The 16618-nt window shown below is 41.5% G+C and overlaps 1 protein-coding gene across 1 annotated transcript in view; it reads left to right on the top strand.

Annotated features, from left to right (window-relative positions):
• The first annotated feature begins 1396 nt into the window (after nt 1-1396).
• Nucleotides 1397-16618, top strand: part of LOC143962973 (uncharacterized) — a 130761-nt gene continuing 115539 nt past the window's right edge. The window contains exons 1-3 of the mRNA XM_077472498.1: nt 1397-1475; nt 4998-5096; nt 12723-12845. Of these exons, the coding sequence (XP_077328624.1) occupies nt 1414-1475; nt 4998-5096; nt 12723-12845 (284 nt within the window). The 5' untranslated portion in view covers nt 1397-1413. The remainder of the gene's footprint in view (nt 1476-4997; nt 5097-12722; nt 12846-16618) is intronic.

The following is a 16618-nucleotide window of genomic DNA, read 5'->3' as shown; positions in this document are numbered from 1 at the left end:
TAGTCTGCACTCCACAAATCTGGCCTTTGTGGAAGAGAAGAAAGACATTGTTGCAAGAAAGCTATAAGAAGTCCCGTTTTCAGTTTGTGAGAAGTCATGTGGGGGATGCAGCAAACATGTGGAAGAAGGTGCTCTTGTCAGATGAGACTAAAAACTTTTTGGCAGAGGTTCACCTTCCAGCAGGACAACGATCCTAAGGCTGCCACACTGAGGCACTTTACAGGCGCTATAGCACTAAAAATACACACCGCTCCTAAAGCGACCCTGCCCGTTGAAATCAATGGGCATTGCCGCTGAATTGCCACTAAAGCGCCACTAAAAATAGTGACGCTTTATCGCTGACGCTCCCAACGGCTTAGTGTGAAAGCAGCCTAAACATACAGCCAGAGCTACAATGGAACAGATTAGATAAAAGCATATTCATGTGTTAGAATGGTCCAGTCAAATTCCAGTCCTAAATTCAATTGAGAATCTGTGGAATGACTTGAAAATTGCTGTTCACAGACGCTCTCCATCCAATCTGACAGAGCTTGAGCTATTTTGAAAAGGAAAATGGGCAAAAATGTCACTCTCTAGATGTGCAAAGCTGGTAGAGATATACCCAAAAAGACTTGCAGCTGTAATTGCAGTGAAAGGTGGTTCTACAAAGTATTGACTCAGGGGGGCTGAATACAAATGCACCCCACACTTTTCACATATTTATTTGTAAAAAAATTGGAAAATCATTTATTGTTTTCCTTCTACTTCACAATTACGAGCCACTTTGTGTTGATCTATCACATAAAATCCCAATAAAATACATTTACGTTTTTGGTTGTAACATGATAAAATGTGGAAAATTTCAAGGGGTGTCAAGGGGTACTTTTTCAAGGCACTGTATATGGTAATTGGCACCCATGCCCCATCTGCACTAGGCTCCTCCCAACCTGATATAAATATATGGGCACTAACTCCACCTATTACATCACTACAGAAAGACGTTTTGGTCTACTAAGAACCTAACGCCCGATTACATTATTTGCTGTTACCACACACTATTTTAGGACTATTTTGAGACACTTAGTGGCAGACGAGCTAACTACGTTTGCTTATCTGCTTATAATACCAGTGTATGAACTCTTACATATACAGTATATCTAAAAATTCTAATAAAACATGCAGCAGGTATGTGGAAGTCACATCATAACTAATTGTAAGCAAGATGTAACAAAGCAACTCAATTATCTTAATTGCTGTGTCTTGTTTCATAACTCTACGGGCCTTATGGGTAGATGTACCCGAATATGAAAAATATGTCCTGCCTTCTTTACTAGCATTGCAACCTATATATATCTATAATCTATATATTGTATGTATTTTGATTCTATTGATTTTTTTAAAATAAATATTCAGTTTAATCCAGATGGAAAAGCCATGGATTTACTCAATCCTCTCAATGAAGACATGACAGCAGTTTTTGTTTCTGATCTTGGAATGTAAGTACTTGGGCATGAACACGTAATATTTGACTGTCTCATTAAAGAGTCATCATTCCAACCAAAACTGATATTTCTGGTTTTGGTAGATGCTGGAGAGCTGGACTACCTAGGGCATTGATGGTGAACCTTGGCATCCCAGATGTTTTGGAACTGCATTTCCCATGATGCTCATGCACTCTGCAGTGTAGTTTAGCATCATGGGAAATGTAGTTCCAAAACATCTGGGGTGCCAAGGTTCGCCATCACTGACCTAGGGCCTCTTGCACACAGTACTGATGTTTGAGCATCTGCTTTTTTGGATGTAATTTCAGACATCTGTTTTGCGCATATCCTCGTGTATTTATGCGCATTTGTGCATTTGCAAACACAATACATTCCTAGGGAGAATTCATAAATATATATGTGTATTTGTGCGCATTTTCAAGTATTTGCACATACCCACACAAAGTACTGACTGGGAATGCACATTTTTTTAAATTTTTTAATTTTTATTCCAGAATACACAGTCCTTGCTTACACGCATGTGTGTACAGGATCATTGTAAATAATAGGCTACATTTTAGATCAGCTGTACTGAGCTTTTTTAAGCTGCAGTGTGCAAGAGGCCTAATAGTTTTCTGTACTTTACAGGGACTGTTGTGGTGAAAACTTTGTGTTTGATCTTTGGTCTGCATACCTACTACATCTCACTCTCACTGTTGGATTTTTTATTTATTTATATCATGAAAAATGCAATAGACAAACACTCAACAGGAGTGGAAATTAGCTCACCAGAGTGCAGCTGTTGCTGAAATCTAACTTTCCTGGTGCCTCCATGGCAGCATACATGTGATAGAGCTTCGCTTGACTCCTCCTTCAGGACTAGTGAATAGCATAAATTAAAGGCATAGCCCCTCCCCCAACATTCTCCTTTTTTTCCCTCATACCTCTGGAACTGGTGAAGAGTAGCAGTACGTCCATATCTCTGCCCTTGGCAGCATCCACTGGGTTCAGCCTCTCCCGTGCGCAGTCACTGTTCTTTGGTCACTATTAGCACTGATAAGACTGGGAACCCCTTCCGTGGATCTTTTGGGGTCTCACAGAGTTTCCTCACAGGAACACAGTCTGTTGATTTTTCAAGAGTAAAATTAATGCTGGTGGATATGGAGGGAAGATCAGCTTCCTTTTTTCCTTTTTTGTCAGGTCAGGTTTGTTTTGTCTTCTTTATGTTCTAGAATAAAATCACAAAGTTTTGGTGAAGATAAAAATAGACTTTTATTCCCAATCCACGCATGCGTGGTTCGGGGGTGCTCCGTTTTCTCTATTCTTGGCCAGAATCACAGGTTAGAGGACCATCTAAACCGTTATTTCTCCTTCCCCTCAGTACTTAGAGTCCTACCATGGACATGGGGTTCTGGTTCCTGCTGTCTGCTCGCTGTACTATTCAGACTGTGGCTGCTTTAGAAAGAAAACAACCTTTAAGACTTTGAACACTTTGAATGTATTTAGCTCATTTAAAGTGAGAGCTCAATAAGGCCTTAAAATAAAGAAGGTAGAAAAAAGGGTTAGGGTTCTCTTTACTTTAAAGAGGTGCATAGGACAAGCAGCAGGAGTGGTTGGCTGGAAGGTACAGAAAGCAAAGAGTACTTCTCAGAGAATGGGAAACACCAGAATAGAGAGTAGCTTGAAGCAGACTTCTAGCAAAACATGCTGCAATTAAATGTGTTTTTAAGGGGAAATTATATGTACCTTATGTACTGCATTGCATGCATGTGCATAGGTGTGAATGAACCCTACATGAATTTTTAAAGTTTTTACACTATGCATTTCTGAAATATAACTTTGTGTTAACATCAAATAATCCCCACCACACCCGAAAATTTAGTCTAAGGCCGCGTACACACGGGCGGATTGTCTGTCCAACTTAGTCCGCTGAACCGTGTTTCAGCGGACAATCCGCTCGTGTGTGGGCTTCAGCGGACTTTTTCAGCGGACAATCTGATGAACAAAGTCTTACGGAATTTCCGTAAGACAGTCCGTTCAAACTTGGTTTTGTCTGTCCAAACTTGGTTTCAGCGGACAGTCCGCTCGTGTGTAGGCAAGTTGGACGGACTAAGTATGGCGCATGCTCAGAAAGGATTTACACGGCCGAAGGTTGCATTGCAGTGTATAGGACGTCGTTTTTCTAGTCCCGTCGTACGTGCTGTACACGTCATCGCGCACGCTTTCAGCGGACTGTCTGCTCATCGTGTGTGGTCAAGTCCGTTCATGCAAATTTTGAACGGACTGTCTGTCGGATTGTCTGACGAACTTAGTTGGCCAGACAATCCGCCCGTGTGTACGCGGCCTAAGAGTAGACATTCCAAGACTGTAAGCCCTTCGGGCTCTATTGCATTGAACACTGGTGTCAGATTAATATGTTTCATGCACTGGTAGCCAAATAAGGAGTGTTTATATGCAAATAAGACAAGAGAATGCAGTGAGGATCTCACATACACTGTTCTGCAGGAAGCTGCAGAACCACATATTCTAAATAAAAGCAACTACAAATAAAAGCAAAACTACATGCTCTGAACCAGGGCCAGGACAAGGGGTGGGCAGAAAGGAACGCTGCCCTGGGCGCAGTGTGTATTGTAGGGATGGGGGTCACTGCAAGTTCCTTCTAATATAAGGCTGACAGGAATAGTGACAGCAGCATCACTACTTCTGTCATCCCAATGCTGGAAGCAGCAGGAAGAGGAGGGGAGAGCCAGGAGGAGGTGCATGCTGTGCTTTATTTCCCTCTCCCCCTCATAAGCTTGCACATAATAAAGGGGGGACACAGTTTGGTAGCTTGATAATCTTGTCCTGGCACTGCTCTGAACACAGACAGTGTGTGTTTGGAACCCACACCTGCATACACCTGCGACCAGACAGCTGTCAAATTGAGAGCAGCAGCTGTGTCCATGAAGCCACTATGTACCAAATGACATAAATGAGAATACCTGCTCAGGCAGGCATGGAAGACCTGTGCAGCCCTGTTGCCAAACACAGCCCTTGCACGGATGTAGGTTTAAGCACACTTACCTTTAGCTACAGGGTGTGACAGGAATGTGTAAATACAAATATTTTTAACAAGTAAGAGTTCACACATACAGTATCTACTTTATATATGTATACTGGAAGAAGGCTTAGTAAATAATGTGCCCAGTATGTTAACTTTGTAGGATATCGCTCTACTTTCTTTGTCCTAATGGCCTCTATATTCTACTAAAAGTAATACAGTCAATGATTTGCATTTAAATCATGAGACCTCCATAAGTGAGAAATGGTGTGCTGATGAGCAGAAAAGCCTTCCTAAATGCTAGAATTATTTTAAATCTCTTCTTGCAAATGTCTGTAACTATAAGCATGTCATTCTTTCTTTTTGTGCATGTTTTAGCTGTTATCAAAATTGCTTATGTTTTCTCTATGTATACATTGGTCTTATAGATATAGTTCGGTATCATTATTTTAAATCAATAAACTGACAAAATAAAAAAAAAAATTCTGACTTTTTAGGATCGTTGATGGGGCCAGTGAAATAATTGTTGGCAGCCCAGAGGATGCCTACAGCTTGTATCTTTGTGGAAGAGAGCAGCTGGAAGACAAAAATTATAGGTGGGTAAAATCATCCATTTTAAATAAAATGCAATATACCTTACTCATGTAAAACTGTGTAATGTTATTGTTATGCAGAACTGTTTTTTGCCACAAGATGGCAGTGTCCCACAACTTAGTTATCACACTACTCATACAGAAATGTTGGGGACTCTGGGATTTGTATGCTGTAAGCAGGATTTCTTTTGTCCAGAATAGCTGAAGCTGAACTACACTGCCCATGAGGACTAGCAAAGGGGCAAGAGCATTTAAAAAGGGAAAGCAATGGGGTAGATGGGAGAGACTGTGTTGGAGGCTGGACATGAGAGAGAGAGCAGGGTGGATCAATGTGGGCTCAGCCCGGATCGGACTGAGCCAGGCAGTCTCAAAAACCACCAGAGAGAGCATCATCCTGAGGTAGTGGAACCTGCAGACAGACAGACTGGGTCATCACTACCTTCACAACCATCCCAGAAGAGGACAAAGCCCCCTCCACAGGAAGGTCATCATTTCCCCATGTTGTGCTGTGGAAGTGGGTGAGAGGTTTCTTATCCACACAAAAAAAAATGTTTTTATCAGTTTAGGCTAATATGTATTCTACATATTTTTGGTAAAAACAAAATTCGCAATAAGCGTATATGGATTGGCTTGCTCAAAAGTTATAGCATCTACAAAATAGGGTATATATTTAGAAATGTATTTACTATATTTAGTAATGGCGGTGATCAGCGATTTTTAGCAGGACTGCGACATTGCAGCGGACAGATTAGACACTTTTTTTGGGACTAGTGACAGTTATACACCGATTAGTGCTAAAAATAGGAACTGATTACTGTATAAATGACAGGGTTAACACTAGGGGGCGATCAAGGGGTTAAGTGTTCCCTAGGGAGGTGTTTCTAACTGTGGAGGGAGTGTACTGACTGGGAGTAGAAGAGATCACTGTTCCTGATCACTAGGAACAGACGATCTATTTCTACTCCTCTGTCAGAACGGGTATCTGTTTGTTTACATTTACAGATCCCCGTTCTGGTTCTCTGAGTATCGACCGCGGGTGGCCGGCGGACATGGCGGCCATGCGCATTGGCTCTGGTGACACGCTGCGGGTGCGCTACACTTATGATAAAATGAGATTGAGGATGTATCAAACTTATGATAGAGATCTAAATGTCAAGTGACTGGAGTAAGCATCTTACTGTTACCCGAACAGTACACATAGTCATTTATCCTCTGTATCAGTTAAAGGTGTAAAAAAAATACTGCGCTGTGAACAGATGTACTCTACCCAGCTACCAACACTACTGAAGACTACACAGTAACATACAAAAATTAAAACAAAAAAGTGTGGTGCTTAGGTGGCAACAAACCACATGAACCAGTCACTAAGACACTAATTCAAGCGAAGAGAGTTACATACACTTGAAAACGAGAAGAAAATATGTGTAAATTCTGTTGTATATCAAGAGATCTTACTCCCAAGTGAAAGAGTACATGAACCTCATACACACAAAAGGTTAAAGTAAATAAAATTAATTATACATATACAGTCCATCAAGTGAATGTCTAACAGTCCTTGAAATGTGTAATATCAATCACAATTAAAAAGTTGAGGTGACGTAAAAAAAGGTGAAATTCAACTTCTGATGTGTAGAATAATACCACCACCACCGTGATAAGGAAGGGGAGAGGAGGCTTACTAAATGATGCCTCTCGAGTCATATGGGCTTGTAGGTTAACAAACCAGACTATCATACATCTAGTGTGTAATCTTCAGCAAGTCTTCAGGTCGTGAAATCATCCGTAGCGATCCTCCTATAGTGTTCATCCCACGAAAATAGGGGGCTCAGGTATACCGTTTTAACATCCAATTTATTAAAAAAATAATAATAAAATTACACTCACATTTGGTTCAATCGTAATAACATGATCAGAAAGTAGCGATGTCTGTAAGGGGGTTTCCTCTGTATCAGTTGTCTGGCTGTCTTCCCCACATAAAAAGCCCTGCATTTGCAGATTATAAGGTAAACTAAGCCCTCTGTATCACAGCTTGCATACAATTTAGGGTAAAATGTTTCACTATTGGGAAGTGTACATTTCTGACCTGGTAATACCCAAGGGCAGAATGTACATCCCCCACATCTTGAAACACCTTGAGGTTGTTTGAGGGGACGATCTTTTCCCCCAGTGTAGTGGCTAGAGACAAGTTTGTCACAAAACGATTTGGCTCATCTGAAGGTTATTTCAGGATGCTGGCCAATATATATCTATTTAAGACTAGATTCCCCCCGAAGGAGGTGCCAGTGGGTGGCCATAACGTTTGTAAGTTCAACATGGTGAGATGTGAATCTCATGATAAGCTTGACTGTCGGTTTGACGGCAGGGATTTTAGGTTTAAATAAATGTTCATTACTCGTTTGGTGTGCTGCCTTGTTATAGGCTTACCGTAGGAGGGATCTACTATATCCTCTATATAACAAATGTTCTTGTAGTAGTTTGGCCTGTTTGGGAAAATCTGCTAGATGTGTACAATTTTGCCACAATCTAATATATTGAGCATAAGGTATGCTTCGTATTAGAGCTGGTGGATGTGTGCTAGCCGCATTTAACAGCGAATTACCCGCTGTTGTTTTGACAAATAGATCGGTTGCTAGATAGTTGTCTTTATCTTTAAATATAGTAAGATCAAGAAAGGTAGATTTGTATCTATCACAGTTGTAAATACATTTCAAGTTGTATTGATTTTGGTTCAGCAATTTCATAAATTTATCCAGGGAATCCCTAGTATCTGTCCAGACAATGAAAACGTCATCGATGTAATGCGTCCAAGGATATGGTTTGTAAAGCTGAACAGAAGGTCATTAGCAAAGAGATTGCGTTCCCACCCCCCCAGATACAGGTTGGCATAGGCAAGTGCACAGTAAGTGCCCATGGCTACCCCCTGTACCTGGAGGTAGTGGGAATCCTTAAAGCTAAACCAATGATGAGTCAGTATGAAGCAAAGAAGCCTCAGAATGAACTAAATTTGAATTAAATTTCCAACGGTGATGAAACTCTTTATAGAGGAAGGTACGAATCATCCCGACACCCTGCTCGCGTGGGATGCCACAAGCAGGGCGCCAGGAGGAACGACCATACCTTCTATTTGTTTGAGGAAATCCTTTTGTGTATGATGGAAGTTATAACATGTGGCATTAAAACCAAATCCACCAGTTTGCTTGCGTTCTTTGCGTTCTTTGTAAGCCCTTGTACACACGGTCGGATTTTGTCCGAAACTGTTGCATACACACAGTCGGACAAAGTTGTCGGAAAATCCGATTGTACATAACGTGATGACGTTATTTCATTATGACGGGACTACGTTCAGGCTAGAATCCAATAGCTTTGGTATGGAATTTGATCTGAGCATGCGTGGCACTTTGTCCGTTGGAGTAGGCTACACATGATCGGAGTATGTCTGATCGGAGCATTTTGTCGGAAAATTTTACGGACAAGTTGGAAAACTTGGTCAGTCGGATACTCCAATGGAAACAGTCCGATGGAGACCACACACAGTCGGATTATCCGGCAAAACGGTCCGATAGGACACATTCCGTCGGAATCTCCGACCGTGTGTACAAGGGCTTAGAGATCAGATACCTGAAATTATCGGTCTACCAGGGGGTGAAAAAAGGATTCTTGTGCCCTTTGAGTAGTGCATAGAATGTCGCCACCCTGGGAGAGTGAACATTCAGGTCATTGTACAGATCTTGGTCAATGAGGCCCTCAGAGAAGGCCTCATTGATAATTTGCAGAAAATCATATTTAAAGGAAGAGGTGCGGGATGTGGGTATCTGGCGATACCAATGGGAATTAGACAAGATATTGAAACACATTGTTTCATAGTTGGATTTGGTCAAAAGTACATTTCCTCCTTTATCTGCAGCCTTGACTATTAGGTCAGGATGATTCTGTAATTTAAGAATGGTCTGCTGCTGTGTCTGTGTCAAATAGCTCTCCTTGGGAGCGACATCAAGCTGTTTGATGTCACTCACTACAATATATAGAAATGCCCAGGCCTGGGGATTTGTAGTGAGATCTGGGAAGTTTTTGGATTTTTATTTACATTTATTAAGGGAAGGTGATGTTGTCGTATATGCTACAGTATTAGAAGTATCAATGTGATCATTTTCATCTAAAAGCAGCATAAGGTCCCGGAGGGCTCGAAAGTCCTCCATCTTAAAATGCTTAATACTATCTGAAAGTTCTTGTTCTTGTTGGGACCGCAAATGGTCCTTGTCGAACATAAACTTGTATGTAAGATTTCTAATGAACATGTGGACATCCTTGATTGTTTCATATCTATCTAGTTTTTGAGAGGGACAAAAACTGAGTCCGTATTTAAGCACATCTAATTGTTGCCTGGTGAATTGATAGGGAGTAAGATTTAATATGTCTAATTCTAAGTTTGAGACAGGTAGGGCCCGAGGAAGCGAAAACATGAAGTTTTGTGTGCTTGTCTGATTGATGTGAGGGTCAAGAGTACTTTTGTAACTGCACAGCAGGGGATAAGTTTGGTGTAACTTGTGTATTTGGAACATTAAGCTGTGATTGTGGGTCTCATATATTTTGTTTGTGACATTTGCCCAATACCATTATCAGAGATAACACCTTTGTGTAGTGAGTGATCAAAAGGTCTAATATCTTGATTATCAGGTCTTTTTTTAGAATAGAGTGCATAGTGCCCTCCACCATGATTTCTCTTACGTGTACCTGGGTCATTTTGCCCAGTAGTAACTCCTCTTCTTGTGGGTAACTGTAAAGAAAGAGTAGACATAGATGAATCAGATTCTGTATCCTCATCGGTAATACCAAATTCAATCCCCGATGTTGATTTCTACTATTATTTTTTCTGGGTCCCCTCCCTTGAAATGGGGCTTGCCTCCGGTCGGCAAAAGCCTCCACAAAGGCCATCCTATACTTAATTAATTTACTTTGTTTTTTGAAAATTATATCTTTGGTAATTTTGGTGATGTACTTTTTTTTTTTAAACATATTTTTATTAGAGTTTTACACAATACAAAAAGCAAATCAATTGACAGATTGTATGAGATATAATTGCCAGGTATCTGAGTAGTCAAGCATTAGGATAAGACCCAAACATTAGTGTAAGTGAAAGACAAGAAGAAAAAAGAGGGGGAAAAAGAAAAGAAAAGAGAAAAGGAAGGGGGGGAGGAGGGGGGGGGGGTTGTGTGCCATCACAATTACAGCATAGTACAGTAAACCACCTTTGCAAAGAGAACTGACATGATGTACTTTTTGACTTCCTGCCATTTCTTTGTGAAGTGTGTATGATTTTTCAAATTTTCACTCTTAGATTGTAGTGACCAGATATCTTTGTCAAGATTTGTCAATTCAATCTGATCATTTTCCAGAGGCATACATTATGCACAACTGTTGTGGGGCAGCACAGTTCCATCCACTTGAAAGGGTCACGTTTGGTGAGTGGAAGTGCGTGCCAAACGATACAAGGGGTTTAATTCCTGCCATGGTCCTGCGATGCCACAGCTGTGGCAGGTATATACCTTTGCAGCTTAAGGGGGAGCAGTTAGGGGACAGTGAAACTGCAGCTCAACCTCATGTTCCAATTGGAGGACATTTTCCCAAATGGTTACTCACAGAGTGTGACAGTCCTTTTTTGTAGCCCATTTTACCAGACACCATTCTCTTCTCACTCTGCAGGTCAAACTAGCCTTAACTCCACTCACCTGACTATTTCTATGCTGTCCTCAGGGACTTAAAATGACAACCCCATTATCTGGCAAGCAAAAGGTGGGACCTCCCCTTATATGATACTAACACCCCGTTAAAACATGAAGTGATGAGAAATAAAAAACTTTTGGGCTGTTATTGAAACAGAAACAAGGGGAAATCTTCCAGTGGGGACATCTGTTCCAGAAACATTTGTTGGATTTCCCCTTACTATGGAAACCTTTCACTTCACTTCCTACACCAAAGTGAATACAATTTTAATATTTAAAAAGTCAGTTCTTAGTGCACATGCAGTGACTTTTGAGTAGTATAAAATATACATGTGTAGCCAGGAAAATGATTCTCCACCACTGAGAAGCACACACAGCCTCTTACCGGATGGTTTTGACCACCTAATTACAAGCAGTCAAAACACGCAGTTATACTCCATAGAGCATTGGTCTGCAGACTGCGGCCTGGAGGCCAGATGCGGCCCTTTGCTTGCTTTTATCTGGCTCTTGGGGAGCTATTTTTATCCTCTAATACCACAATTCCTCCCAATGACACCAAAGATGGGGCATTGTTTATGTTCATCTTAAAGAGTTATTTCACTGTGAAAAAAAATATTAAAAGCCAGCAGCTACAAAAACTGCAGCTGCTGACTTTTAATAAATGGACACTCACCTGTCCCAGGGTCCAGCGATGTCGGCAGCCGAGGCCGATCGATCTCTCGGCTGCTGCCGCCACCATTCTAGGTGAGGGAATCAGGAAGTGAAGCGTTGTGGCTTCACTTCCCAGTTCCCTACTGCGCATGCACGAGTCACGCAGCGCAATAGGAATTGTCCGAGCTGTCTCTGGGACCCGTGTGTGTCCCAGCAGACAGCGCGCAGGGACAGGAAGAGGCATAGACTCCCGTGGGAGTCTATGCCCGGAAGTGGGTGTAAATACCTGTCTTTGACAGGTATCTGCACCCCCCTCCCCCCTGAAAGGTGCCAATTGTGACACCGGAAGGGGGGAGGGTTTCGATCAGCGGAAGTTCCACTTTAGGGTGGAACCCCGCTTTAAGTCTAAAGAACAGTAAACTCGCCCTTTGTTTAGAAAGTTTGGAGACCCCTGCCATAAAGGGTAATATTTCACAGAGGACCCGATCCACCAGCATACACCATCAACTCTGGATTTCTCCCTTTCAAGACAGCTGAATGGTATGAGGCAGTTTTTTTGTTTTGTTTCCTGGCTACACCTGTATATTTCATACTTCTCACCATTCACCGTATGTGGACTAAGAACAAACTTTTTAAATATTACATTTTTTATTCACTTTGGTTCAATTTTATCATTTTATAATGTCTTATTAGGGAGCGCTACACCTTTCTTTGATAAAGTTGCATAAAAGTCGCACTGCAAATCACATCAAAGTTGCATCGCAGTAGTGTGAACCGAGCCTTATTCTATCAGTTTACAAAAAAATAAGTAGCAGATAGGCATGGATTTGCTTATATTCCGGTTTCTCGTGGATCTCTACTTTATCTCAAGATCTGTTATTTTTTTACAGCTGGAAGTTCATCTTTTCTATTTTCTTCAATAATAACCTCATTGAGCCTTGGCTGTCTTATTGCAACTAGACAGTGGTGGCAATTACATGTACAATTGCTTTCACATACAGAATTGATGTAATTTGCAATAAAATAAATTCACCAGACCCATGTGATAAAACTTTTAGTGAACTAAAGAAAATATGACCAGAAAAATTAATAGCAAATAACACATGGTGTCGAAATACCTCATGCTGTATGCTTTTGTGAATTGCTGCTAATCTGTTAGTAACTATAACATGACAGGCAAACCTTTTGTTCACTTGTGATGAATTATTATTTCTTTAATTTTGTTTTTTACTGAGAGGCCTTTTTTTTTCCATTTTAGCACACTATTTGAACTAACAGTGGAGAGAAGTGAGACAAACGGTGACACAAGGTCTCTTTATGTACGCTCGGAAGTGAAAATTTTTGATCTAGGTGAAAAGTCTCTGCAGGCCACTGAGAATGTGTAAGTACATGTGCTGCATCCAGGATAAAAAAAAATGCTTCCCTTGAAAACCCATGACTACATTTTCAGTTATGTATATGTAGCACTGACCCCCGAGGAAGCTGCTGGTTTTATTCTGCTTACCATTACCTTCTTGACCTCGTCTTTGTCTAGGGTTTCCCGTGGTAGATGGCCCAAAGAAATTCAGAAACTGACACAGGATCTTCTTTTGGGTTATTTATTTGAAATAGAAACAAGATCTCCCAGTTTAGGGTAGAGGGTTAGGAGGAAGTTCAGGTACTTTGGACTGTCAAAAATGGAAAGTCTTTATAGAAGTAATCCAGAGAAAAACCGTTTCACAGCTGGATTTTCACAACCCCCGGATAGACCTCCTCTCACTAGGCCTAGCAGCCGGTAGGGTGTTAAGTAAAGTAAAGTCTCTGCCACAGACTTGAGCATAGAATACTTGAGAAAAAGTCTCTGCCACAGACTTGAGCGTAACTGAGGGACATAGACAAACTTATAGAGATATCATACGGTACCAGTCGGTCCGGCGATACCGTCTGAGTGTGGATCCATGAAGTCTGCCTCGTGCATTGCCTTCTCCTGAAGAGTCTTCCCCTGGATGCTTCTCGAGTTGCTGGGCCTCTCCTTAGATGAGACGGCACCGGACCATCCTTGAAATCCATTCAGGCCTGTCCCTGCAGTTGCTTCGCCTCAGGCTATCCAGCCCCGAGACTTGGAAATGCAAAGAACCGCACCCCAGGCCAGGAGGGCCACGGGGGCTGGTCAGGAGGACCAGTACCAAACAGACAGAAAACTCTCTGGCACGGAACCCCGTAACACGTGATGTCAGTACCTTAAATACCACCTCCCAGAGTGCACAACAGGAGAACACTCCCACTGGGCTGGTTCCAAGAAAACGTGGCACTCAATACACCCAGTTCTACCACTTGCCGGTGGTGGCGGCGACACCTGCGGCCAAGGAGAACCCAATGCAACCCAGCTGGACTGGTACTGAAATCATCATTTAGTAAAATTAGCCCTAAAAATCAACTGTGGTTTCAGGAATATTAATTTTCAAAAACATATAGTGCATGCTCATCAGGAGCCAGCGCTACATATTGATCTAGAGGGCATATTTAAAAATGCGGATATCTTTGGCCTACAAATTCATGTTATCTAGCATAAACCTGCGATGCGTATAGGGGGGTCAATACCGGCAAGTGAAAATGGTGATTTTAGGATACATTTGGCTGGCAAATATGTTTTATAACTGCATTGCAAGATCTGGTTCTTGGCAGCTAAAATCTGCCACACTGATTTTTTACAGCTATTTGAATTTAGCAATTTTTCGCAACTGTAAAATGGCCATAACATCATATGTAATTGCTACTATACTTTACACATCAGCTGTGATTACCAATAATATATCTATGAACAGTAAACATTGTCACACTGGTGGTTCCCTTCTTTTTTTACTCTGAATTCTGAAGACCACTTAAAGTAGAACTATAGGCAAAACTTTTTTTTTTCATTTTGGATAGAGCAAGGGAGGGTTATAACCACTGTCAGATTTTTTTTTTGTTCACCATCTGTGTCCCATTGCGGAGATTTCTTTTCACCTCCTGTCCCATAGCTAAACAGAAAGTGAGTACAAATCCGTGCAAATTAAAGGAATTCATTGGGAACCCCAATGAACTAGAACTAGTGTCCCCATTGGAAGATTTCCCTTCTATTATTTTTTGGATGACAACCCAAAATTGGGGGTTTTCTTTTACTTTGACTTTCAATGATAATGGTAAACAGGACAAACAGAGAGGGTGAATCTCCACAATGGGGGCAGAGGTAGAAATAATAATCGAATACGTGTTATAATACATCTCCACTATGTCCAAAACTAAAAAAAAAAAAATTTACTTTTACTTTTAGCAATGCTTCAAGTAAGTACTCAATGTAGCCAAGCCATAAGCTCATGGAACAGTCACTCCTATTGACAGCCTGATTTCAGTTTCTTTGCTGACATATTGCAAAATGATATATAGACTGGAGTTACACTAGCATTTTTGGAAGCTCAGTCACACTACTAATATCGTGTGAGATTGATTTCTGTGTTAGTATCGTACTTTTAATGTGAGTTGCAACTTGAAGAGTTTCTTAACCCAACAACAAAAATGTAATATTTTGCAATTTACCATTCTTTAAGGTGGCCATACACACAAAGCAAAATTCAATCAGTGGGTGGCAATGTCACCACCCACCCGTCAAACATCCATTTATTGAAAAATCAAAAGTGAATCAAGAGTGAAAAATTGATGTTGAACAGTGGCTGCATCCAATCAGATTTAGGCTCTGGCAGCTGTCAAAATTCAATAGCTGCAATGGGAGGTTCGTCCATCCGTGCTGTATAGTGTGGATAGAGAAATCTGTTATGCCGCTTACACGCGAGCGGAATGTCTGAGAGAAAAAGTCAGATGGGAGCTTTTCATCGTATATTCTGATCGTGTGTATGCCCCAGCCGACTTTTTAAGTCGAAAATTCTCACGGACCTAGAAATAGAACATGTTCTAAATATTTCCGGCGGAACCAATTCCTATCGGGAAAACCACTCATCTGTATGCTGTTCCAACAGACCAAAAACAATGCATGCTCTGAAGCAAGTACGAGATGGAAGCTATTGGCTACTGGCTATTGAACTTCCTTTTTCTAGTCCCCTCATACGTGTTATAGGTCACCGCGTTCTTGGCGGTCTGTCAGGAAAGGTTCCCTCCGCTGGTAATATTGATCATTTGACATGCAGTACTGAGATCCACCAGCAGGTGTCACCTGGCAGTTTGGAGCTGTCAGAAGAGCTTTTCCCTGCTGGAATTATGTCATCTTTGGGCCGCAGTACTGGCATCCACCAGCGGAGGGATACTGGCAGTGTGGAGCAGGTATTACCTTCTGCAATCAGGCGTCACATGACTGATAGCAGCCATTGTATAAATACCCGGCAAGTGCACACACACCTTGCCCTGGTATTGTCCTTGTGCCCTGACCTGCAGCCTGTTTATCTGTTACCTGATCCTGAACCTTGATTCCTGTATCCTGTCTATTCCTGCATCCCTGGAACCTTGTCCTGCAACCTGATCCCTTTCTCCTTCCCACCTGCTGACCTCCTGTTTATGACCCTGACCTGGCTTGACTACGAATCTGGTACTCCCTTTTGCTACATATGCTGGTTAGTTTGTTTATCATCACTGTTTGGTTGTTTGGTTTGTTTACTCAGTTTGCATTGGTGGTGTGTTCACATTTATATGCATTTACTTTAATAAACTTACTTCCACCTATTTATGTCTGGTTCACTCTGTCGCAGTCACACAGTTCTGGTCACATCTAGTTTATGACACGGTCGGGTTTGATTGTGTATACGCAAGACAGTTTCAGCGGAATTCTGTCATAACTCCGTTGGAAAAACCGTCAGAGTTTATTCCGACAGGAAAACCGGTTGTGTGTACAGGATATTTTGACTGTGTTTGGCTAGCAGTAGATCTGGGGGCTGCATTAGTTTAATAATTTTAGGTTTGTTTCCTTTTATTTTCAACCATGCTTACTCACTGAATAGTATCTTTGGAGGACCAATGTTGTTACCACAGGCTGCTTGCTCCTGATTTGAACTAAGGAACAGCTTTGCATTCTCCTCGTCTCCATAATATAGGCAGCAGGAGTTCTGTATTGCACAGAACTAGGTTGGGCTGATAACTTTGTTTTGGATTTCAGTGCAGCACAGACCAAGCACCAGTGGTGTATTTAGG

The sequence above is a fragment of the Lithobates pipiens genome, unplaced genomic scaffold, assembly GCF_037356315.1.
Source record: "Lithobates pipiens isolate NorthernLeopardFrog02 unplaced genomic scaffold, aLitPip1_a1.2 Scaffold_8, whole genome shotgun sequence".
Classification (NCBI taxonomy): Eukaryota; Metazoa; Chordata; class Amphibia; order Anura; family Ranidae; genus Lithobates; species Lithobates pipiens.
The sequence above is the reverse complement of the archived record's forward strand: the minus strand, read 5'-3'. Positions and strand labels throughout refer to the sequence as shown.